We start from the raw sequence: 27,706 nt of genomic DNA, 5'->3' as shown, positions 1-27,706 counted from the left end.
TAATAACATTTATATTATTTTATATTTACATTACTTTGTGTTTAGACTGTTTGTTATTTAGCAGTTAGCTAACTGCTAGTTGTACTACTAAAAACGTTAGCTAACTTAAAGTCAGCATGAACCCAATAGTATCGGTAAGCAGACCTGGATGTGCAAGCTGAGACTGCGTTTCTCAAAAATGCAGTCAGACACAATGCACTCAGTGGACCAGTGACGCTTCTGTGAGGTCTAAGGTTAGGTGAGCATATTAAAAGCATTGCATGAAGCTCAGCTAACAACTGCATCCAGACCCCTCTCGATGAACTTGAAGTTGCTGAGAGTTTCATTTCAGTATGTTGGAGAACTTTCATCTGAAACTAAATATTGATTAAGGGGCAGGGCTTTCTTTTTGGGCATCATTCCGTCATAGCAAACCAATGATAAAAGGGGCATGATTAAGAATAATATGATTGAAGAGATCAAACAGAAGTAAAAAAACTGGACTGCCACTCCAAACACAAATGATCAGACTTTGATTTTTCAGTGGATAAAATAGTGCATAATAGTTCAGCTAAAGAATTACAGTGTATGCTAGCAAAATAAACATGGTTCATTTTTATTTTACACTGACTTTAAGCACTAAAAAGAGAAATCAATTAACTTGTTTTGCAATAGTCCATCAAATCAAAAGACAAACCTTTATTTAATCTTTTTTAATAACAATGTTTGATTATGTTCAGTCTGATATATATTGCATTCAGCCATAGCAGTCTGCACTTATTATTATTATTTTTTAAATAAAATATTAAATTAGAGCCTGTATATATGCAGTCAATTCTGGTCCTCATTGAAGCAATACTCCCCTCTTTCTTCACTATTATGTCTCTGTCTTCTCCTTTTTGTCCACATCTACTACAGTTACCAGTGCTCCATAACCATTCATCTTTTTGAGAGCGAGTTGGGCACTGGTTACCAGCGACTGGTTTTCAATTTCACAAGCATTTCTTAAGGCGAACAGCTCACTGATCTCCAAGAAGGTTTTGTTCTTCGTTTCAGGGATGATGAAGAAGACGTAGGCTGCCACACCGACACACACACCACAAAACACCAGGTAACAGAACGCACCAGCCGACATCTAAAAAAAATGAAATATAGTATTTAACATCTTATTCTGTTAGAAGTATATACAGTTGAATATTGTTTCTGCTACAATAGTTTTAATTACTGATTTCTAATAACTGATTTGTTTTATCTTTGCGATGATGACAGTAAACAATATTTGACTAGATATTTTTCAAGACACTTCTATACAATTTGTACAATGTCGAAACAAAATTAGCTTAAAGGGGCTAATAATTTTGTCCTTAAAATGGTGTTTAAAAAATGAATAAATGCTTTTATTCTAGCCGAAAAGAAATAAGACTCTTCAGAAGAAAAAACATTATCAGACATACTGTGAAAATTTCCTTGCTCTGTTAAACATCATTTGGAAACAATTATAAAAACCCAAAAAAAATTTTAAAAGGGGGCTAATAATTCTGACCTCAACTGTATACATAACATGATGTATGATTCAACATTAAAATGAATAGCAGGATTTTCTTTTTTTTAATATTTAACAAAACTAACAACTGCGTTACGGTGGCTCAGTGGTTAGCACTATCACCTCACAGCAAAAAGGTTGCTGGTTCGAGTCCTGGCTCAGCCAGTTGGCATTTCTGTGTGGAGTTTGCATGTTCTCCCCACGTTGACATGGGATTCCTCTGGGTGCTCCGGTTTCCCCACAGTCCAAAGACATGCGCTATGTGTTAACTGAAAAACTAAATAGGCCGTAGACGGTGTGTGAATGTGAGAGTGTATTTCCCAGTAAGGGGTTGCAGCTGGAAGGGCATCCGCTGTATAAAACATATGCTGGATAAGTTGGTGGTTCATTCTGCTGTGAGAACCCAGATAAACAAAAGGGACTAAGCAAGAAAAATGAATGAATAAAAACTAACAATTCCCATCCACACATGGTTTACTGGTTTCAAATTGTCAAAACATTTGTCTAAAAAAGCTAGTATTACATGGAAAATGATAATAATAAATCAAAACAATAATGTCCAGAAATGTCACATAAATATTTTGCTGCAGGAAAGGTGACCCCTGACAATGCAAGCACTAAGCCGAAGGATAGTGAATGAGTGAATTAATTATTTTTAAATGATAAAAATAAAAGAATTAAATAGGTAAATAAAAAATAAGATAAAGTAACAGGAAAAATAATAATAAATGACTGAGGATACTAACAATTAATGTACAAAATAATCAATTATGAAGTCTAATAGAGGAAATGCTTCAAGGGATCAAAAATAATTAAAGTATGTGGGTTTTTGCAAAATACAAAAAAAATTAATTCATGAATGAATATTTAATAATGTTTTTCATAGGTCTTGTGTTTATTTTGTTTTTTTTTAGGGTAGATTACACTTTTTCTTGTTGCAGCAAAATAAAATAGCATTTATGATGGGTCATGTAAAGTCAACTTTTAGGATCAGAATGCATTTTCTTATTTGATATGTCTAAACATCTTATTTTAACCTGGGAATAAACCATAAGGTAAAATAAATAATAGATAAAATGTAAACAATATATAAATGAAATTTTTTTTTAATATACACAAAGTTTACTGTAAAAGAGACTTACCTGAAGGAATGGAAAGACAAATCCTACAGCGAAGTTTGATATCCAGTTGAGAGATCCTCCTACAATGTAGGCAGAGGGTCGATAGGATTGTTTAAAGAGTTCTCCTGTCATGAGGAACGGGACACCAGCTGTGCAGGAGCAAACACATGATAGTATCAAAGTCATATAATTAAGATATATTAAAATTAATAATAAAAAAGTACAATACTTGATCATGTTAAAAAAACAACACAAATGTTGTAGCATTTACTCAGCAGATTTGTTTTATTGCAATACAATTTCACCAGAAGGTGGTGCTAGTGTGAAATTTTCATTGCTTCATTTTAGAATTAGCATAATTAGTGCTGGAGTACACAAATTTGCTAGACCATGTCGCTCAGAGTAAATTATGTTAATATTAATCCTTAATATAAAACTTTTAAAATATCTAGAGTACAGGAATAAACTTTGAAATACAGGAATATGACAGAGAAATTCCTGTTTATTGTGTTCCTCACCAGGCCCTATGCAGAATCCAGCGATGATTCCCACCACACAGGCCACACTGATGTACCGCATGAAGGATAAATGAGCCTAATCACAGACAAAAGAACAAAATGAATGTATACACAATTAAAATGTGTAATGTCAGTACATTTTTATTAATATTAAAATTAAATGAATAAAAAATACAATGATTTAACAGGGAAGTATTAAACAAAATGAGAGTAAAGACTTTTTCCATTTATTTTTTGTGCATAAAACTCAATTTTAAATAAAGACTGCTCTATTGAACAGTCTAGTCCTCAAAGACTTGCGGAAAAAGGGTAACAGTCATAACATATTAGTATAATATCTGAAGAATCATGGACAACACTATAGACTGGATAAATGATGCTGGAATTTTACCTTTGCCTTCGCAAATAACAATAGATTAAAATAGAAATCAGTTTTACTAACTAAAATCACAAACACATGTCACGATATTAATGCTTAGATTGTATTTTGGTCAAATAAATGCAGTGTTGGGAAGCATAATAGCATTTTAAAACATAAAAATCCTAGCTCCCCTTTGAAGCTATTAATTGTATGTGTGTGTGTGTGTGTGTGTGTGTGTGTGTGTGTGTGTATGTGTATATATATATATATATATATATATATATATATATATATATATATATATATATATATATATATATATATATATTATACACACACACACACATATATACAGCTAATATCAGAATTATTAGCCCCCCTGTTAATTTTTTCTCCCAATTTCTATTGGGAAAACGTTTTCAACACATTTCTAAACATAAGTTTCAAAAATTCATTTCTTATAACTGATTTATTTTATCTTTGCCATGATGACAGTAAATAATATTTGACTAGATATTTTCAAGACACTTCTATACAGCTTAAAGTGATGATTAAAAGTTTAACTAGATTATTTAAAGTGAACTATTCTGACTTCAACTGTTTATACATAATCACAAACAAAGAAACATACATGTATACACACATATACATATGAAACAGAAACAGAAATTGGGGGAAAAAATAAACAGGGGCACTAATTCAGGGGGGCTAATAATTCTGATTTCAACTGTATATGTGTGTATATTTATATGTGTGTATATTTGTATGTGTATAACGCACGCACGCATGCACACACGCACGCACAGTATGGGCTATTGTACATTCAGCATTAGTATGAGTGTCTGTGGTTTAATTACCTCTAATAAGAGAGAGAAGGTGATTCCAGCACAGCACAGACCCATGAAAGTGAAACCACCAATCATCAAGGGCCTTCTACCCACTCGCTCGATAGCAAAACACTGGAAAACATTTAGAGAATTGAGATTATAAATAATTCAGTGTTAATTAGAAGCCAGTTATAAGTTTGCCAATCCAGAATAGATCATCTTACTCAGCACCTGACCCTGGATCACAATACATAAACAATACATTACAAGCCATAAACATCCATTTTCACAAATTGAGATTTATACGCAATATAAAAGCTAAATAATGAGCTTTCCATTGATGTATGGTTTGTTATGATAGGACAATGTTTTTCAGAGATTAAGCTATTTGAAAATCTGAAATCTAAGGGTTCAAAAAAAAGAAGAGAGAGAGAGAGAGTTTTAATTTTATTGCCATTTCAACTTCTATGGCTATGTCATAGCAAAAGGAAAATAGTTTATCACTTTTAAAAAAGTTTATCAATTTTAATAAACACCAATTTTCTATAATTATAAAAATATTCTAACAATTAAAAGTAATCAACAGCAATAAATTATGTACAAGGTAAAATACATAAATAATAATAATAATGATAATATATAAAATAAAAATCTAAAACAGTTTTTTAAGATTTCCTTTTGATAAAAATTCTACAATTTTAGATGGATTCACATTTAATAATATTTCCTTTAAAGTCTCTCCAGATAAAAATTGTTGTCTGAGAACATTAAAAATGGGGCATTCCACAAGAATATGTTTAACTGTTTGGTTGCTGTTGCTCAAAAAAAAGAATCTACTAACTGAGAAACTTGCCTTTGATATTGAACAAAATATGCTCTTATTAAGCTCTTATCTTATTATGCTCTTATTATTAAAATATGCTCATTGTAATGGAAGATGATCTTTTTATTAAATATTATAATTAATTTGTCATCAAATATAAATCAATAATTGGAATTTGGGCTATTCCCACAAATTTGTGTTTTGTGGTCCAGGGCCACATACTGTATATACTAGAGCAAAATGGTAGCCAATGGTTGTGTGTTTACAATGCTGCACAGAGCCAACGTAAACCTATTGTATGTACTCAATAGACAACATTTAAGGTATTTAGAATCAGTTGTTGAGTTCTCACCCCTATGAGCCCAGCGATGACCTCAATGGCTCCAGTGCCTACAGTTGTGTACTGAATCTGATCAAAAGGAATGCCAGCGTTCTCAAAGATGTCATTAGTGTAGAACCAGATCTAGAAATGGAAACCAAATGTTGCATTATCATCTCAAATAATGATCTTGCCAGTTTATAGTCACTGTCCTCAACAGAAACAGAAAGCCACACACCGCGTCGATTCCAGACAGCTGCATCCCAGCATTGACAACAATGACTGTGACAAGCTGCCAGCGAACAGACGGATCCCTGAAGAGCTGCAAGACTGACACAGTCTCCACTGAGGATAAAGAGCGCTGTTCCTCCTGCATCTCCTCCACCTCAGCCTGGATGTTACCCTTAGCACGATACCACTTCAGTGCTGACAAAATAGGAATCAGAATATAACAGTCATTATCTGCCTAGGCCAAGGAAAAAAAAAAAAAAAAAAAAAAAAAAAAAAAAAAAAATATATATATATATATATATATATATATATATATATATATATATATATATATATATATATATATATATATATATATATATATATATATATATATATATAGTGAATTTATTTTCATGTCATCACATTGTTAGGAGCATAAAAATATAAAATTGTATTCATGTATTACTCAAATGTAAACTGTAGTGAACATCAGGGCTCAATTTTTAAAAAGTGACATAAACTGCCAAAAACAAGCCATTTGCTTTTAATCAACCAATTGTTTTTAGTTTCAAGGATTTTTGTGTGTCAATCTTTGTTTAAAGATTATTTTCAACTATGATTTTGCTTTATGCAATGTGGGCAAAATGGGAGTGTATTAATTGTGCGCATGAAATCGTTCTTGTGACAACATGAAATGAAAAAAAAAACATCTAGTAGTAATAATTGGCAGGATGTTTAGAATATCTTTTTATAGGATTAATAAAATACAATTTATATCCCTGTATTCAATTCTTCTGTATTCTAAAGTGCTTTTAGCTCCAATGTCCACAACAGTGGAATGAATGTCCTGTATCATCATAAAATCATATTATGATTTGGATCCCCATGCTTTTCTACTGAGATGTTGATTTATGACAAACACTTTAAATAAAGGTGCACAATTTTAACAGTTATTATACAACATCATCACATTCCATAAGAATGTAATACTTTATTATGAAATTTATCTCAGCCATTTTGTTAATGTCTAGTGAAATCTAAATTTACAATGTTTTTTTTTTTTTATTGCTAATGTACATTGTTTTTTTTTTTAGGTGAATGATTCATCCAAACGAGTTAATCCACTGAAATACGTTTGATTTAGGAATCTTCAATCAAAGTCTGACCATTTGCTTCTGCGTTTGGATAGGTGGTCCGTCTCTGTAGACATCAGTTTGACAGCTTCAGCCACAATACTCCTTACCTCATCCCACATACTGTTAGTTTGCTATGCCCCTACTGAATATTTTGTTTCATTAACATACTGAAATAAAAGTTTTAGCAACTTTCGGTTCACACAGATTAAAGAGCAAGAGGAAATTGTGAAACTTCCAAACATTTAGTGTTTTCGAAAAAACTCTGGATGGAAAACACTGGATGTGTTCTGTACAGAACATTTAGGGCTTTATTTAAACGATTTAGGCACAAAGTCTAAAGCACATGGCGCAAAAGCATTAAGAGGGTGTCCAAATTCACTTTTGCCATTTTAAGGATGGAAAAATACAGTTTGCTCTGTGGCACATGGTCTAACAGGGTTGTGCTTATTCTAATAATGAGTTGTGTGTATTCTGAGCATAACATGCATTAAACCAATCAGAGTCTTATCTCCCATTCCCTTTAAGTGTCAGTTGCATCGTGCCATGGCTTATTTGCTATTTACAAGGCTGACTTTGTAAGTGAAAAAAATTAAATGGGAAAAACTGAATGCTTCACTATAGTGAGAAAACAGTTAAACAGACCATCTGCGCGAGGATAAAGAACGAGCCTGCTCCATTCAGCCTTTTTACTTTCTCTTCACTGTTACTCTTTACTTTAATCCTTTACTTATGTGGCTCAGGGAGACAATATTGTAAGCACTCCACTGAAGACATCCATTAGCCTACATATTTAATTTTGTTTTTTTAAGTGCAAAGATTCGTTTCAAAACTAATTTCCAGAAAATGAATAAATAATAAATGTAATGTTGGTCAAAAAACTGAGTTATTTCTGAACACAAGTCCTATTCTTATGTCCTATATAGTGATGCATAAGTTTCCAAAACCCGACAGATGGAAAAATCTAAGCTTGTTTTTATAAAACCAGGGTTCCAAATTAATCTTTTTGCTTGGTAGCACCAATGCTCCTAACTATAAAAATTTAGGCGCATCAGAAAAAATTTAGTCGCACCCACTAATTATAAGCATCGTTACTACAAGTTTTATACAAACAGATTTATTGCATTTGAAATAAACACTAATCAAACTAACATGCAAAATATATATATATGCATGCGTGAAGAAAATATGTCTCAACAAAATCCCATTATCACAAGAAAATACATTTGAGTGACTGAGTGACCAAAGCATACACGGACCGCTCACCGGCACTGCACGCACTATAACTGTGCTGTTCTCAAGGGTGCTTTCTGATATTGCACTGATGCTTTTGACATTTACTTCACCTTATTATATGCATACGTCATGTTAATAGCAATACTGGTCTTTTTATGAGTAACGATATTAGTTTACTCAGTGCAAGCCCATTTGCGATGGTGTACTGGTGTTAAATTTGACATATAGCTGCCACTAGCACGGCGGACAGCATCTGGCGATTATATGAAGGATTAAACAGAAGCTCTCATACTAGATGTGGCAAACAGTTACCTAAAAATTCCATCCCACAGACTTTTCATAGCGCACTTGAAGCCAACAGAAGTCTTTTATCCACTCTTCGAAAAGTGTAGAGGGTGGATTAACATTCAGCACATGGTCACTAGTAAGATGTGTCATTATTTGTAACTTTAGATGCCATGGTTTCTAAAACAAAATCAGTCAAGTGTAATCTTCATTCTAATCTTTAGCGTTTTACAATTTATTCGCGGTAGTAGCTCTCTCAGTCATCCCAAGCCAAAAGGCATTGACTGAGTGATTGAGAGCTGATATTTCAGCGCTAGAGCAGTGGTGGACCAATAAGAAGAGTGCAAAGGCGGGGCAATCATTACGGACTTGGCTTTGTTTACTGCAGCAAGTTGACATGACAACTGTTTTAAACCATTCCTGAGCGCTGTGTTTCACGTTTCAAGTGCACACAAAGAGCTTAGAGATGCATTCTGCGTAAATGTCTCCCGAATCCGCGCATGTGGTGAACATTTTGAAGTAAAAACTGGTCGCACACATGCTCCCAAATATATTTTTTGAGGTCGCATAGATAAAATTTCGGTTGCATATGCAACCAAAATGGTCGCAATTTCGAGCCCTGAAAACAAGTAAAAATATGCATATAATGAATAATACTGCTAATAAAAACAACAACAACAACAACAACAACAACAACAACAACAACAACAACAACAACAACATGAACATTATAATTAAAATGCAATCTGTCATGAATAAACTGAAAAAGCATGGAGGTAGTGTTTTTATATATATATTTGTAGCAAATAATAATCTTAACAGTAACATTTTAATCTTTTTTTTTTTTTTTTCTGAATGTAAAAGATATTTGTCAATTGCTGTACATCCTTTTATGCATTAAGCGTTTAAACCTGCATTGGCTCATAACTAACTTGCTCTGCACTGGATTTTAGACCAGCCTTTATTTGGTCATTTTTTATGGCGCAGTCGATTTCATTTTCCTAGAAGAGCAACATGCCAATAATGCGCCTTAACACACCTCCTTTATAGACATTCACAAAGTCCACAAAGTAGTGCAAATTAATTTGCTATTTAAACAACCTGGCACAATGCGGAGAAGACTAGGGTAGTGCTGGTCTGAATATAGCAACAAATCGTGCTAAACCTTATTGCGATGGGTATATGACAGTGTTTCCTCTAAAATTTTTTCCAGCTGTGGCAGCAGACCTTTTACACAAATCTACCAACTACCCATGGCAGCATTTCAATGACAAATTCAGAAATGTTGTGAGCGCAGTATTACAAGTCAATGCCATGGAAGAATGAATGTAGCGGAAACCATGTATGATTTAGGGCACCCTTTGACTTAAAAGTATGGCATGTCTTTTCTCAGAGAAATTCACAAAGATATAATGCCCACTCCGAAAGGGACCTAGACCATTAAGGAGGAATGAGGCACCACATCATGATTGAACACTAGAATCAGAACAACAGAATTGTGGTACTTTTGCAACTTCAATTCACAGTATACATCAAATTCTAAATATTTTTTTACAAACAAAACTTGATGAATATGAATTGTTATTAGATGTAGATCTAGTCTAGACTCAAATGTGTAGTAGTGGAGTACATTGAAGTGCAAAGAAAAACACTTGGAAAAAAACAACTACTTCTATTTCTCCTCTGACTATGGCTAACATACAGCATTAGAACAATTAATGGAGGGCTTTGATTTGTGACTGTTTAATAATTTATCTCATTCATCAGGTACATCTTAAAGTATGCTTAAACTAGCAACTCAACTTTTCTACCCAATACTTAGAATCCTTTTTAATAAGAAAAAAGAATTTGAAAAAAAAAAAATTAAAAAATAAAATAAAATAAAATAAAAATAAATAATAATAAAAATAAATAATAATAATAATAATAATAATAATAATAATAAATATATATATATATATATAGATTTGTCTGCTGCTGCTCTCCTCATTCTTTACTGTCTCACATTCTTTACTGTAGAGAGTTTTCCAGCCTGGTAGCTGCTGAATGACTGATGGGCCTTTGTAGTAGTGGCTTCTGAAGCTTTGTGATCACAGTAAAGGCAGTAATAGCTTATGAAAGTCTCCTCGTCTGACCACTAATCCTGCCAACACAATTCCCTCAGCCTTAATGCAGTGAAGAGGAAACATGCAGATTTCTTTCTAAATAAAGAAGTAATTCTTTTCATGGAGGACGGTTTAAAATAGTTTGCTTGCTTTCTCTTTATTTGTTTGTTGTTATTTAACTTGACGCATAAGAGGATGCAGTGGTCACTGTTTTTTTTTTTATGCAATTACTTACAATGAATGGGAATTAAACTTTTTTTTAAGACACAAAAGCCTCATAGACACAAAACCACAAAATAAGTTTCATCACAAATTCCAGGCAGCATATTACTCAAGTAAAACAACAACTTTGTATAAGTCAAAATATTATTATTTGCAGAAGATCTTTTGTATTCCAGAAGAAACTAAATTAAAGACACCCTGGAAAAAATCACAGGTTTAATACTCTCAGAGTAATTGTTTTTTTGAGGAAAAGTATGACTTTGTGATTGTTAATAAGTGAAGTCTACATTATATGAACATGTTTTGTATAAATCTAATCTATACATACTACATCCTGTGACTTGTGACATACTACATACACATGTGACTACATGTGACAAGTTAATCACATGTGACCACTGTGTTTGAAAATCCTCTCTCATGGTCACAAGGAGAGAAAAGCATCTATCGTATCTGCACTTCAGAATCTCAAAAGTGGTTATAAATTTAGTGTGTATAAATATGGGAAATTGATTCTTATTTATAACTCAATTCAGTTTCTGGAGATTTGCATTCGTTCACAAATATCAAAATTTGGTTTCCTAAATACTTAGTATTATAATAACTTTGGAATGTTGTCAGAAAAAAAGAGAAAGTAAATTGTGAAGACAAGTTAAAAGTTCACACCTCCAGCACAGACTAGTGGAATAATTTGGGAGGGATAAATGAGAAGTAATGCTGCACAAATTGTTATATGGGCTAAGGCTACAAATACAGTTGAAGTTAGAATTATTAGCCCCCTTCAAATTGTTTTCTTCTTTTTTTAAATATTTCCCAAATTATGTTTAACAGGGCAAGGAAATTTTCACAGCATGTCTGATAATTATTTTTTTTTATTCTGGAAAAAGTCATTTGTTTTATTTCGACAAGAGGAAAAGCCATTTTTAATTTTTTAAATACCATTTTAAGGACACAATTATTAGCCCCTTTAAGCTAAATTTTCCCTCGATAGTTAACAGAATACACCATCGTTGTACAAGAACTTGCCTAGTTAACCTAATTAACCTAGTTAAGTCTTTAAATGTTTCTTTAAGCTGTAAAGAAGTGTCTTGAAAAATGTCATCATGGAAAAGATAAAATAAATCCATTATTTATTTAAAACCCAAAGGCTGATATAAAGTGTTCAAAATAATAACAAAAGTATGCGATAGAAGGAAAGAATATAATAGATTTTTTTCTATATTAAAAAAGACTTTTTGTTCTAACCAACACCTTGAATTGATATATAAGAAACATCTATATCTTGCAAACTGATCACCTCAGGTACACCTCATGCTTTATTCAGTGTTAAATGCTAATAAGGCGAGTTTGAATGCCATTGTACATGACATTTATTTAGTGCTGTGACGGTCACCGTGACAACTGCGTCACCATTGCCACCACGGTTGTCCATTGCCACCAGTGGTAGTACGTGACGTCATACACTTTAAACACAAATTACCGTTATGTTGCCAAGTATTACATTTCTGTTAGAATATAACATTGAACGCGATTCAGCAAGTTCAACCATGAATCTTGTTAGAAAACAAAGTCTGAGAACATTTTGGATTCATGACGACCGAGGAAGGTGAACCAATAATTGGGATTAAGCTTTTTGTAGGGTTTTTTAAGTGTTTAAGTTTGTTTTAATATTCATTGATGAGAGTCCAAACACTGTAGAGCAAATCCATCGACACGCAACTCCACGGATCCCGAACCATGCAAGCCAGTGGTGATTGACGGCGAGGGGAAAAAAAGCCACATAGGCTATAATCAACTCCTGTCTTCTCAACGCAAAAGCCCAGCTAGTCAGTCAGGTATGGCAGAGGCATTTCCAAAAATGGCCAGATACAAAAGAGAAAGTGATAAATGGAAGACATTGACGAGAAATGGAGCAACATATTTGGTAACTAGTTAAGAATGCACCGCTCCGCAGTGATCTCAGCACTATTGCTTTAATTTCACAATTTTCATAATTGCATTGCATTTTCATATGGTAAAATATCAAAATTTATGTTCTGAAAGTAGTAGGAATGACAGGAATGTTAGTAATTAATGACAGAAAGAACTTTCACTTTTGAGTGAACTTCTGTCACTTATTATTTTAGTATGATTGATTCAGCATTTATATTTAAGGAGGTTTAATATGTATTAATTAGATTATAAATCTTACCATTTCGTGAGTGAGTGCATATTCTGTGCTTCTTAATGGCTGTATTTAAATTTATGTCGTGTTTCATCTGGTGCAAACAGCCCAGTTGCTTATCACTGCAAATCTTGTCACATAGCATGTTGTTAGGACACAGGGTTACAATGTAACCTGCTCACCTAATGTTTATGTTTGTAATATTTATATTATTTGCTAATTAATAGCCTCATATGAACCTCTGAATCTGTGTCTCATTTCAGAGTCTGCAACCTTTCACCAGAGGTCACATTTTTGTCATGGGCGCATGCTTTGAGAGCCTTTCTAAATGAATGAATGAATGAATGAAATACGCTGTTCCAAAAAAGCAACCGGGGTGCTGAAATATTCTGTAATTGGCTAAAGTGGCAGTGGGCGGGTTAAAAGAACCTTTGGTTCTGACAAAGAACCGGCATGTAACTCACATTTTCGAAGCAGAATAACTAACTTCAGCATTGTTCTTCAGGTAAACAAGAATGTTCACTTGGCATGTTTCTTAAATAGCTGCAAACATATTATGGTATTGTTATGCTTCAGAAAAGTAAAAAAAAAAAAAAAAAAACATACAGCACCTTTAAAACAAAAAATGCTTGGTGGGTATCCAGAAAAGTTCGGTGGGCAGCCATAATATTAAATTTATGGTGAACTATGGAGTACAGAGTTTTACCTGTGATAGTCGCATGGATGTTCCTCTTTTCTATCAACAGGTATCTTGGACTCTCCGGGAACCATGGCAATAACATGAGCTGTATAAATGTAGGAACCACGACTAGAGAGAAGAAAAGAGGCCAATGCTCTTCCTGTGTGAAATAACAGAATAATAATGACAAAATTAACCTGACAACATTAAAGTTTAACAAAACAGTTTGAAGGTGCAGTAGGTGATCTTCCACAATGCTAACAGCTTAGCATAAATCTCTGAATCACAGTCCCTCCCCTGCCGTCTAGAGCCATGCCTCCTGAAACACGAGCACCGCAAAATAACCCTCTCTCATGTGCTAAAAGCGACTAGTGCTTGTCTGGCGGCGTGCAAGCCAAACTGACATGCTTTTTCAGAGCAAATATTTAGAGTTGCATGGTAAACAATATAGGGAGAGACTAGGCAGAATAGCGGTATTTACTTGTGTTTTGTTGTTAAACTAATTAAAATCTACATCATCGATGCTGTAAAAGGTCTCTTATGAAACTGAAAACAGTCTTATCAATCTTTCATCGAAAGATTTTAGTAGCTGAACAACACTTCTGCGAAGATATAACCCATTTCTAACAACAACATCTAGTTACATCAGCTTTGCGTGAAGCTAAAACAGTTTTAAAACAGAACATTACCTGTCTAGGAGAAATTCTTCAGACATAGGGCCCTATCATACACCCGGCGCAGTGGGGCGCAAGACGCGGCGCAATAGCCTTTTGGTAGTTTCAGCTTGGCGCAAGAGTCGTTTTGAGGCGTTGCACTACGCTGTTTAAATAGCAAATGCATTAGCGCTCATTTGTGCGCCCATAGGCGTTCTGGTCTAAAAAGGAAGGCGTTCTGAGGCGTACTGCTAGCGCGTTGCTATTTTGAGAAACTATAATAGATTTTTCATTAGACCAAAACTAACCCGGTCTAAACTCCAGCGCAGAGTTGCGCCTCGCTTATGCACTGCTTAATACGCACAAGAGAGCAATAGGCAAATATCTTTACATATGAAAAAAATTAAATATTAAGGATATATATAGGATAAAATAAGAATAGATATAGGATATAAATATAAAGGATTCAAATATTACAAAACATTATTTTCTAGCCTATAAATATGAAAAATCACTGCTTTTATGTCTTCATCTCGGGAGGCTTTTTCAGTTCATTCATAACAATTTGCTTTTGTATAATGTTATTATTATTAGCAGTATTATTTAATATATCCATATGTTTTATTAAAAACAAGCTTAGATTTGCCCACCTGTCAGGTTGAAGACCATACGTGGCATGGCAAGTGTATTTGGAAATAACTCAGTATTTTGACCACACTTGGTCATTATTGTTAATTTATTCGTTTGCTGGAAATTAGAACTGAATTTAGAAATAGTTTTGAAACAAATCTTTGCGCTTAACAAACTAAATTAATTATTTATCTAATTGATGTCTGTGCGTAAAGGTTTCCCTATCCAAGAGCGAAAGTGAAAGTAGATTATTTATCTCTCATTCTCACGCAGTAGATGCTCTGTTTAACAGTTTTCTGTTAAAAAACTGTCAACTGTTAACTGTTTGCTTGTGAAATGCTAATTTTTTCCACTTAGACTTACTTTGCATCCTGTAAATAGCGCTCTTGGCGCGACGCAGCTGGGTCTTAAAGGAAATGGGAGATGAGACTCTAATTGGTTTATTCTCAAAACACACCTATAACTCATTAAGAAAATAAACTCAACCCTTTTAGACCATGCGCCTTGGCGCAAGGCAGATTTCCCGTCCTTAAATTAGCAAAAACGCGTCCTGACACGCCCTGAAAGCGTTTGCGCCCTGCGTTTTGCGCCCTGCGTTTTGCGCTCTGCGCATGGACCGTCAAAATAGAGCCCATAGTGTCATCCTTTCTCCAGCGTGCAAAGGTAACTCCAATATTGATTCAGCTTTTTAAAAAGTTTTGATTCAGCATGTTTTTACCGATCGCGCGCACTATTAGACTGTGAAGTGACTTTCAACCAGCACAACAAAAAATGCTTCTGAAGACAATCACCTACTACACCTTTAACAAGACAAATGATGATACTACAACAAAAGTTCAAAATATTTTATTAAATGTCTCTGTACTATAAAGACAAAACGTAGCATTAGAAAATGAAACCAAATGTAACTAACCTTGCCCAACAGCTCATGAAGTCCCAGAATCTGTGCAATAAACACTCCGATACAAATGAAGATGCTGGGTACGAGTCCCAGAAAACCCCGAAGATTCTTTGGGGCAATTTCTCCCAGATACATGGGCACCACGCTGAGAGCTATTCCTACATTAGCACAGCACATGAGTGTCAGTACAGGTACTTAATTCACAAAATGAACATTACCAGTGACATAATAATTCTAAGGTGAACATTTCAATTCAGTATTAGTACACCTAGGCAGTTTTTAAAGGAAGGGATGAAGGAAGGAGCAAAACTAAAGTCAATACACTAAAATGGTCTCTATTAAAAATAAAAATACATTGCCGGTTTGCAACAAGTAAAGGATAATTAAATTATTTATTCTAAGCACTGTATGTACACTCATCTGCCACTTTATTAGGTACATCAGTCCAACTGCTTGTTAACACAAATTTCTAATCAGCCAATCACATGGCAGCAACTCAATGCATTAGGCATGTAGACATGGTCAAGACGATCTGCTGCAGTTCAAACTGAGCATCAACATAATGTGCAAGAAAGGTGATTTAATTGACTTTGAATGTGACATGGTTGATGGTACCAGACAGGCTGGTCTGAGTATTTCAGAAACTGCTGATCTACTGGGATATTCATGCACAACCATCTATAGGGTTTACAGAGAATGGTCAGAAAAAGAGAAAATATCCAGTGAGCTGCTGTTCTGTGGGTGCAAATGTCTTGAAGCCAGAGGTCAGAGAAAAATGGCCAGACTGGTTTGAGCTGATGAAAAGGAACCAGTAACTCAAAAACCACTCGTTACAACCGAGGTATGCAGAAGAGCATCTCTGAACACACAACATGTCAAACCTTGAGGAGGATGGGATGCTTGCCTGGTCTAATGCGTCTCGATTTCTGCTGTGACATTTGCATGGCAGTCAAAATTTGGCGTCAAAATTTGGCATCAACAACATGAAAGCGTGGATCCATCCTGCCTTGTATCAACGATTCAGGCTGCTGGTGGTGCTGTAATTGTGGAGGCAATATTTTCTTCGATCACATTTGGACCCATCTTTAAAATGCGACAAGATGGCGGTGCGTACACATCGCGAGGCCCGGTGTCTCTCCAGTTTCTGCAGTTTTGCAGTATTATTCCAGCTCATTTCGGGTCTGTTCATGCAGAATAGTAGTGCCTTTACATCATACACCCGACAGGAGATCTTGGATATTGATTTTTGCATTCCAGACAGTTTTATAAGCAATCTTCAACTCATCCCTGAGATCGCCAGAACACCCGAGGCTGAGCACCTTGCCCGGCCGGGCAGAAGTGCTCAAAGGCAGCGTCGAGACCGTAAACAAAGACGGGGGAAGCGCGGCGGGCTAAGAGCTAAGCTAAAACCACACCGGCTCTCTTTACCCAGCATTTTTCTCGCCAATGTACGGTCACTGGTGAACAAAATGAATGAGATTCGACTGCGCATCAACCACAGCAAATGATTATGGAAATGTAACGTCAGGATTTTCACAGAAACGTGGCTAAACAGTGGGATACTCCACTTGGACCAATCAGATCATATTTCTTTATTACTCACCACCAAGTACTCACCTCTCATCAACCATGTGAAGCCATCAGTGAAGACCCTCAAAGTGTGGCCAGTGGGGGTAGACTCCACACTCCAGGACAGGTTTCAACACACAGACTGGAGTATGTTTGCTTCCTAGGCCACCTGTGGCTCTCACACAGACATTGGCAGTAACACTTCCTCTGTTCTGGAGTACATTAACACCACCATAGACAGTGTTACAACCCAGATGGAGATCACCACATACCTGAATCAGAAGCCATGGATGAACAACGAGTTGCGCCTCCTGCTGAAGGCACGCAACACTGCCTTCAGATCAGGGGATGCACAGGCCTACAGCACTTCCAGTGCTAATCTGAAGAGGGGCATCAAAAAGGCCAAGCACTGCTACAAGCTTAAGCTAGAGGAGCACTTTTCCAACTCTGATCCTCAGTGCATGTGGCAGGGCATCCAGGCCATCAGCAACAACAAACCCAGCCAGACCACACCCACAGATGTATCCTTCCTGAACGAGCTAAATTACTTTTATGCCCGCTTTTAAAGAAACAATAAAGAACCCTACACCAGGATCACTTCCTTAACTGACCACTCACCTTTCACACTCACCTCCTCAGAAGTCTACACCGCACTGAGTCGGATCAATGTGCGTAAGGCTGCTGGACCAGACGGTATTCCTGGGCACATCCTTAAAGCTTGTGTAGAACAGCTCGCTGGGGTATTCACAGACATTGTCAACCTGTCGCCTAACCTAGCAGCTGTGCCAACTTGCTTTAAAACCATCTCTATTGCGCCAGTGCCCAAACATTCCAGCCCAACATGCCTGAATGACTACCGCCCTGTAGCACTCACACCCATCATCATGAAGTGCTTCGAGCGGTTGGTCCTGGCACATCTAAAAAAAACATTGTGCCATCCACAGTGGACCCACATCAGTTTGTCTATTGTGGCAACAGGAGCAGATAAGATGCAGTCTCCATACCACTGCATTCTGTACTCACACACCTGGACAATAAAAACACTTATGCACGAATGCTGTTTGTCGACTTCAGCTTTCATACCCTCTAAATTAATAATCAAACTTGGAGACCTGGATATCGACCTGGATGGCCGTTGAGCCTGTCTCATCCTTCAAGGTTCTGGGGACCCACGTCTCAAAGGATCTTTCCTGGACCACCAACACCTCCAGCCTGGTCAAGAAGGCTCACCAGCGCCTATTTTTCTTAAGGCAACTTAAGAGGAACCAGCTTTCATCAGCTGTCTTGATGAACTTCTACCACTGCCAGCCATAGAGGACATCCTGAAGTAACGCTGTCTGCGCAGAGAACACAGCATTCTTAGGAACACCTCTCACCCTGCTCACAGACTGTTTTCTCTCCTGCCTTCTGGCAGGCGCTTGAGGCTCCCCTGGACAAAAACCAGCAGACTGAGGAACAGCTTTTTCCCCAGAGCGGTCTTCCTTCTGCCCCTCACTGACTCTTTTGCCCCCCAATACACCCCCCACTCTCCTCTAACTTATACCCATCACAATCATTGCACTGTTTAACATTTGCACATATTTATAGCACTACATTGCAGTGATTCACTTATTTGATCTGTACATACCCACTGCACATGGACATTTGTAATTATCCTGCACTTGCTGCTATTGCACTGCTGGTTAGACCTACACTGCATTTCGTTGCATTGTACTTGTATATGTGTAATGACAATAAAGTTGAATCTAATCTAATCTAATTAGTACCATTTGAGCACCGTGTCAATGTCACAGCCTACCTGAGTATTGTTGCTGACCATGTCTATCCCTTTATGATCACAGTGTACCCATCTTCTGATGGCTACTTTTAATAGGATAACGTGCCATGTCATAAAGCATGAAACATCTCAAACAGCTTTCTTATCATAACATTGAGTTCACTGTACTGAAATGGCCTCCACAGTCACCAGAACTCAATCCAATTGAACACCTTTGGGATGTGGTGGAACGGGAGTTTTGCATCATGGATGTGCAGCTGACATATCTCAGCAACTGAGTGATGCCATCATGTCAATATGGACCAAAATCTCAGAGCAATATTTCCAGTACTTGTTGAATCTATGCCACAAAGCAATTAAGGCAGTTCTGAAAGCAAAAATGGGTCCAACCCGGTACTCGTAAGGTGTACCTAATAAAGTGTATATGTGTGCGTTTATAAAGTGCCTATTGAAAATATCATCTATACTCACATTACACTTTGTTTTCAAAAGAGCTTTGGGATAAAGTTAGAAAGGCGCAGGCTAGGAGAAGGCTACAAAAACTTTTCAAAGGCAAGAAAAGTTATTTGGATTGTGATAAATCCAAATGTTAAAAATGTTAATCTAAGTAATTGTTTCAAAGGGCTATGATGATTTTCTTTAGGCAATATTAATTAATTCGTTTTCCTTCAGCTTGTGGCCAGTGGAATGAACCGTTTATACAAGTAAGGTGTACAAGAAACAGTAAACGATGACAGGACTGTAATTTCTTCTATAGTGAATGACCTGAATGTATCCCTGTGATGAAGCGCCCAACAATGATCATCTCTGGAGATCCACATAACCGGCTGAAGCCCATCAGAACGCCAGCGATAAACACCAAAACTGTGCTGTGTACCAGTGTCCCTTTCCTACAAATCACAAACACACACAAAGCATTCAATCAGCAAGACATTTGGCCAGAGGAGACATGGTTGTATCCGGCTGATCCTGGTTTCTCTCTAAGTTTTTTTTCTTTACTTTCGTCAACTGGTGACGTTTGTTCCTCACCACTGTCACCACTGGCTTGATTGGGTTGGAACTAGTGGGGCTGCACATCAGTGGTGTTGCTCTTTAGTATTTGGCCTTTCAGTAGTGACATTTACATTACACTAAACTGAATTACACTGAATTGAACATCAACTCTGACAAATTAAATGAAGCAGTTTTAACTTACTAGAACTTCATCTATGTTAAGCTGCTTTGACTTAATCTACATTGTAAAAAGTGCTATAGAAATAAAAACGAACATAACATTTTGAAACGGAGTAAAAAAGTGCAGAAAATGTGCTTATTAAGTGTAATAGGAAAAAATGTGTGCATAAACAGCATACTCTACCTTCCAAATCTGGTGACCTGCATCCTCACTGTCAGGGAACCCACCAACCCTCCAATGGCAAATATAGACACAGTGAATGAATACATAAGTGTGAGAGTCTCTTCATCCACTCCTGACCCATGCCGCCTCACAATGGTTTGATTAAAAAAGTCCTTTATGTACTATGAGAAGAACAAATACAAGAAAAAAGCCCTGTGTAGCTTAACATTAATATATATTTCTATCTTGTCATTTCTGCATTTTCTAATAGCATAAATCACATACTGTACATTTCTGTCATCATTTACACACCCTTCATTTGTTCCAAACCTGATTGAATTTCTTAAATCTGTTAAACAGTATTTTGGGAGCTGGAAACCGCTAACCATTGATTTCTGTAGTATTCGTTTTTTCTAAAATGGTTGTTAAAGGCAGTGTTGGACAGTAGGTCTAATATTTAGTATTTTGTTATATGCACTGTTGTACTTATGTACATATTTTAAGTATCTGTACCTTATCAGAGTATATTTATTTTAATAAACTTTTACTTTACTACATTTTGACCTTTTGATCTCTGCCCCTTACTGACTCTTTTGACTCCCTAATACACCCCCACACTCTCCTCATAACTTATACTCCTCCTAATTACTGCACTATTTAACATTTGCACATTTAAAAAAAAAAAAAAAAAAAAACTGCACATATTTATTGCACTACATTGCACTGATTCATTCATTTGAACTGTACATGCACATTGTACATTTACATTTGTATTTATGCTTCTCTATTTGCACACATATGATTATTAATAGCAAACTGTACATATATTCATCTATTGTAAATATCTGTTTATAGCTAATACAACCAGCATATAATGTTTAGAGTACATCCATCTGTAAATATTACTATGGTTTTTCTACAACTGCACTTTATAATTTATACCTGTATCCTGCACTTGTTGCTATTGCACTGCTGGTTATACATAAACTGTATTTCGTTGCCTTGTACTTGTACATGTTTAATGATAATAAAGTTGAATCTAATCTTGAATCTAATCTCATTTCAAAATATGATCATTTTTACTAAGCTAAGGCAAAAGGATATTTTGAAGAGAAGAAACTCTCACCTGCTTAGAGATGAGATAAAACTGAATTTTATCAGTTAACCTGTTTATTTACTTCACAAACTGCACTAAACAGGGGTCCGTTCTTCGTACCTCGCTTAAATGATCTAAGATTATTTGGCAGATCCTGGATCTTTTAATCTTGACAACTGATCTCTCGCTAATTTGGTTCTTCAAACAAGTTCGCGAGTCAGATTAGAATGTCTGGATAAACTGATCTGAGATCGCTGCGTGTGTTATGAAGGACAGATCTATCGATCCTTGAAATCATGATCAGCAATGCAACGATTGGCTGACGGCACAGCAGCGTAATGACATCATCTGATTAATATTCAATTATCCATGTGAGCAAAATTACATCAAATTAGCAGTAAACGGTTTGTTAAATATGACACGCAATAACCTTCCACATTTGTTGTGAGCTGCAGGCTTTACACTTTCATGTGTCAAGAGTATTTATCATGTATTTCAATGCATATCAATGTATTTAGTTCTACATTTAGAAAATATTTTCTTTATTACAGTAGCCGTTTTTTTAATCGGATGTTTACAAAAGCATTTTGATATTGGTAAAGGCTTCTGCAACTTTTGTGAAGCATAATCACGGGCATATTAACTGTCAAAACATGTTTATGACTGCATAAATGTATTATTGCTTTTAAAAAAAGTCACATTGTCAATTTTTATTATACACAATTTGTACTAAAGCGATCTAAAAAGTTCATATCAATAAGTTTTCTCTTTGCACCAACAGGTGGAAGTTCTTTCATTTCGAGGGTGCAGATTGCATAAGTTTTATAAATATGTATAACTTTATTCATTTTATTAATAACTATAACTCTATATACATAGTTTAAAAATATTTACCATTTTCCCAAGTGTATATAACTACTACTGTAAGAAAATATCAGAATTCGGAACATACTTTCTCTATTATCTTTGCTTGAACTGAGCCGATCTAATCCTGTTTATATGAATTGAACCTGCTCCCGATCAGGTTTGATCTACCAGAACTGTTGCCATGACAACAACTCTCGGATCAGCTTTGAAAAACGAAACAATCCTGGATCGTGTCAAATCGTCAATATCCAAATCCAGCTAACTGAGAAATCCACGTACGAAGAACGGACCCCAGTAATTTGTGAATTAGACTGACATCTGTTCACAAGTCAACAACTAACTGGTTCAAATGTTTCGTTCAGAGTGAGTCTCCAGTGTCACAGATTTTACAAACTGATACAAATGCAGTTCAATGTGGATCTGGTTTCATGTTTTTACTTGAATTATCAGTGTGCGTATTAACATTGCACTGATATATTAAGTTTTACTTAATTCAAATTTCTTACAAAATAACATTCATCAGGGAGTACATTTACTATTAAATAAACTAAAATGTTCTTTTGCCATTTAAGTTTTGACTCAAGTAACATTTTGTTTAAAAAAAGAAGGATTTTATCCTTCTGCTGAAGTAATATTTCATTATTTCACTCATAGGGCCTAATGTGTGTACTTCATCCACCAATTTTGCATTCAGCAGAATAAAGAAGCTCATAAATGTTCAGAACCAAAGAAACTCAAAAATGTTTAGAACCACATGAGGACGAGTAAATAATTAGCTAAATTAAATTTTTAGGTGAACTAATTCTCTAAATGAGCAATTAGGCTAAATGTTTAGCTTCTCGTTTCCATGTTTCTTAACATAGGTTGCAGTTGTAATGCGCTTTGATAATTCTAGTCTGGACTCGTGACTTGTTGGCACAAACATGTAACATTTCAAGCTTCCACTGTAATCAAGTCGGGACTGTTTTGCCTTATTTAGAGCCTTCATGCTACTATTCAAATCAGTCATAGTTTGTATTAATCAACAATAAAAATTAAAATAAAAAAATAAAAGAACAAAATGTGGGTGATTAATCCAGCTATGTTAAAAAAAAAAAAAAAGGTTTAAGATATTATAGGCACTCACCTGTGAGGGAGAATTAACCACAGCCAGGTTATAACCATAGAGCATGGAGCTTCCGAAAGAAGACAGAAATGCTACTGCCAACAGGGATGAGGTTAGATGCTGGAGAAATAAGTGACAGACAACTGTGTGTCATTTAAATAGTCATTATTAACGACATAATATATTTTAAGTTTTAACATTTCCAAAGCAGTTTGGGACTTTTACTAAGCATTAATTGTTTATAATATGAAGTAATTTCATAAAGAAGCTGTTTTGGTATGCCTTGAAAACTACATAAATATAAACAAATCTTTCTTTAAATCACATATGATCCTTATAAGCTGATTTGAGTGTTAAACCCTGTTGGCTACTGTACAAGCAGGATTTGTAATATTTTACACGTTGCACACAATGTATAAAAAAAGTATATTTTCCAATCAGTAGTACAACACCACACTCTAAGCATTGATGTTATAATGTTTATAAACTGTAAACTGGCTCTTAAGTATTAAAGTCTGGCACTAGTCCATTAAGCATGTGACCACATTAGCGCAGAAGTGGACTTGAGTAGATCTGGCACGAGTGCTCCTTGCAGCAAACTGAGTTACAGTAATTACCTTGCACATGCACCGAATTCTAAACACTATATCAGCACCTGCTAAATGTGTGAAAGCAGTTCTGTGGGATAAATATGATGTAAAAAACAGTTGGGGAAATAGCTAGTTACAAGTTGCTCTGCTACTAGCTTTGCTACATAGAAATTTAACAGTTCAGCTACTTGTCATGATACAATGTAGCTTTTCCAGAAGCTAGCTATTGTTTTCAAGCATTTAGCAGAGCTTGTTAACAAGCATTATACATGTGCTTAATCTAAGTAAATTATTTTGCTGCAATGCTACCTTTGTTGCAGTTTTGTACTTTTACTTTTGAAATTAGTAATTTGAAAACACTGTATTGTTTTACCAAATATTTTACTTAAAATTAACATTTATTCAATTTTTTTTTCAAATATAAGCCTTTATGACAAAAGTAGTTTCAATGTAACTAGCTACTTTTAGGTACTTTAGGTACTAGCTACTTTTGTAACTTGTAGTGTAGCTAGCAAAGAGTAGTTTGTCTATAAAGATATTGACTTATCAAGCTACAATTATTAAAGTTTTTTAACAAAAATTGCCAGAAAAAAAGTTTTATTGTGGCTTTTGAATAGCTTTATGGGACCTTAAACTCTGCGTCTTTAGCGATAAAAAATAAACTCTGCAGTTTAAAAAAAGTTTAATGTGAACTACAAACTTTAGTTCACATTTTCAGTCATAATACCATTATTGACATAACAGTGGTATGAGTGGAAATCTGATGACTAAAAACTGGTGGAAAAAAATTCCAGTTTATGATGGAATATTGCAGTATTTACGAATATTTATCTGATGCATATATCTATCTATCTATCTATCTATCTATCTATCTATCTATCTATCTATCTATCTATCTATCTATCTATCTATCTATCTATACACACCCACACATTTCTGACATTTTTAATTGTGTTGCTATTCTTAATCCATAACTACATAATCTTGTACCTTCATCTTGTAAATTTTTCATTTTTCACTCACCTCCTACTTAGTTAGTTTTATTAATACAATATAATACCTTAGCAAAACTCCCCAACTCCCCACAAAAATCCCCATTGAGAAAAATACTGCCATAACCAACATTGCTGATAACACGAGCAAGCATTAATGCAACAGACAACATTTTTTTCATCTTGTTCTGTATTATTTCATCTTGTTGAAGCCATTTTTGCTTGGATGTCACAATAAATTCTGAAAAGGTTATTGCAGCTTCCTTTTAACATAGTCAACTTGAAACTACTATTTTCTTCTTTATCTTTGGCCTTTGTCCCATATGATTGTGGGGTCAGCTCTTTTTGGAACAAGTTCCATATGATAATGACTTTTTACACCTTCAGGCCGGCCTGTCGTATGGGCCTGTCACACTCATACACTACGGACAATTTAGCTTACCCAATTCACCTGTAGCATGTCTTTGGACTGTGGGAGGAAACCGGAGCACCCGGAGGAAACCCACGCGAACGCAGGGAGAACATGCAAACTCCTCACAGAATACCAACTGAGCCAAGGTTCAAACCAGCGACCCTCTTGCTATGAGGCGAACGTGCTACCCACTCCGCCATTGCTTCGCCCATCTACTTGAAACAACTATAGGTGGGGCAAAAGCCCCCTTGTCACAGGACCAAAGCAGAAAACACAGGGTTCTTAGAAAAAGATCTTTCTCTGCATCAGGCACAAGATGTTCACAAGATGCAATACATTTCTGGAAAAAAAAAAATCCCATTTATTTTCTCCATAGCGAAACAGAGAAAAATAATACGGAGCAAGACATTTCAACCAAGGGCTCAGAATCAGTCAATTTTTTACGCTGTGATTATGCTCTAAATTTGTTTTGGTCTCTATATAGATTTTTTTTATATTCTCACAGTCAGTGGGAAATGTTCCAGTATATTACTCCGCACCCTCATAAAAGCTTTTACAAAGCAGCTTACTCAAACATTTATGTGTAATATTACAATGGCAATCATTTAAGGTCCTGAAGTCTCTTCTAATAAGTTTATTATCTGAATAAGCTGTGATGGATGACAGAGAAATGCAAAATAGGCCTACAAAAATGTGGCTGAGAACAACTGTGGGTAACACTTTGGGTAGGGTTATGAGTTGGTCCCACCACATACAAAAATTGACAACAATATTACAGCATATTTGCTATGACAGCGATAAGCCCCCCTCTCCCTCTCTCTCTCTTATTATTATGGTTATGTGTAGCTTTTAGTGCTAATTATTCCTAGACAGCTTCCTATAGTTAGACAGCAGCTTGATAAACATTTTACAAAATATGCTATCTGTCAAAATAAAATGAATGAAAAGGCTGTGTTATTTAAAAGTTGTTTAACAACTAAAGTTGCTTGTTGTGCTTCTTCTCAGCAGGGTGAAAATGCTCAAGTTCATGAGACACTGAGATGAGATGTTGTTTCCCAATAATTATTTCCTATTTTTATTTTAGAAAACAAATAAACACAGTCAATAAAGAAATAAATCCGACAGCATGCTATCTGTCAAAATAAAACAACATTAAGTACTGTAAATAAATACACTTTGACCCAAGGCACGTAACATGGGTTTAGATTTGTGTTTAAATGTGTTTTTGAAGAGGTTCCCCAAGTAAACAAGTCTTAGCAGACGAGTTTTGTTTGTTAAAAAAATAATGCCAGCTTCTCCCTGCAAATGCAAAGGAATAACAGACGCCTCATGACACGTAAGAGAGCCTTTTCATCTACGGAAGCCATCGTGTTTCATAATACTCTAAATATTTTCTCCCACACAAATTTCCCGCGTTAGCAGACTTTATCAAACACTATACATCATTTGCACGAACCAATAACTGCAACTACTACAACCAGTACTAATAATATAATTCAATTAAACCAACTCACCCCTCTGGTTTTCCCTGGATCTATCAAAACCTCCTCCGCCATCTATGAGCTAAGGCAAGCAGCTCTTTGACTAAAACTCGAATGAGAGAGACTATTGTTTTTTTCCCTTAAAACTTTATAGCGGCGGCATCCCCGCGCAAGTTATTTTCAGAAAGGAGGCGTGCTGATTTATAACTCAGTTTTGCACATTTCTCCATTTAACAGGTAGGCGGGAGAGTACATGATGTTCAGCCAATCACTGTTTTCCTGTCAAATAAAGCCCCTCCTTCACGCATTTCTCATCTTTTTAAAGGGTCAAGCTGTGAGACTGACGCTGTCACATGTTAACAACCCGCGTGATTTAACTCTTTGTTCAAATTATCTGCATTTCAGATGACAACCTGCCCAATATAGAAGGACAGAAGGATAGGCTACATTCAAAATCAACCATATGGAACACATTGTTAAAGAAAGTTAAATTTGTTAAACTGTTTCTTTCATACTTGGAGTAGCTGTGCAGCATGCGAATTATGGTTGAGGAACGGAAGGTAGAAACGCTTTGTAAATGTTCTATCTACAAGGAAAAAATAGCCTACTATTGTAACTTATAGTATATACTATACTGCTTTTGAACTTATTACAGTTAAGTATATTTTACCATAGTATTTGTTTATTAATGCTGCATCATACTGTGGTATTAACTATTGTGAACTGGTAAATTAATAAATACTGTAGGCCCTACTATACTTCAGTTTTT

General features: G+C 35.5%; 2 protein-coding genes across 2 annotated transcripts in view; both read right to left on the bottom strand.

Moving 5' to 3' along the window:
* Positions 1–27,706, bottom strand: part of LOC147846886 (uncharacterized) — a 207,954-nt gene that overhangs the window by 133,558 nt on the left and 46,690 nt on the right. The window lies entirely within an intron of this gene.
* slc2a15b (solute carrier family 2 member 15b) lies at positions 302–27,142 on the bottom strand. Its single transcript, NM_001020494.2, is given in 12 exon segments — positions 302–1,114; positions 2,665–2,792; positions 3,162–3,237; positions 4,380–4,481; positions 5,525–5,635; positions 5,730–5,917; positions 13,556–13,688; positions 15,725–15,870; positions 19,824–19,948; positions 20,416–20,576; positions 23,484–23,582; positions 26,971–27,142. Coding segments are annotated over 12 exon segments (1,569 nt in total). The 5' UTR covers positions 27,013–27,142; the 3' UTR covers positions 302–856.

Source organism: Danio rerio, chromosome 1 (assembly GCF_052040795.2).
Source record: "Danio rerio strain M-AB ecotype USA chromosome 1, GRCz13ab, whole genome shotgun sequence".
NCBI classification, from domain to species: domain Eukaryota; kingdom Metazoa; phylum Chordata; class Actinopteri; order Cypriniformes; family Danionidae; genus Danio; species Danio rerio.
Note: the sequence above shows the minus strand (reverse complement) of the source record. Positions and strands in the feature narration are given on the sequence as shown.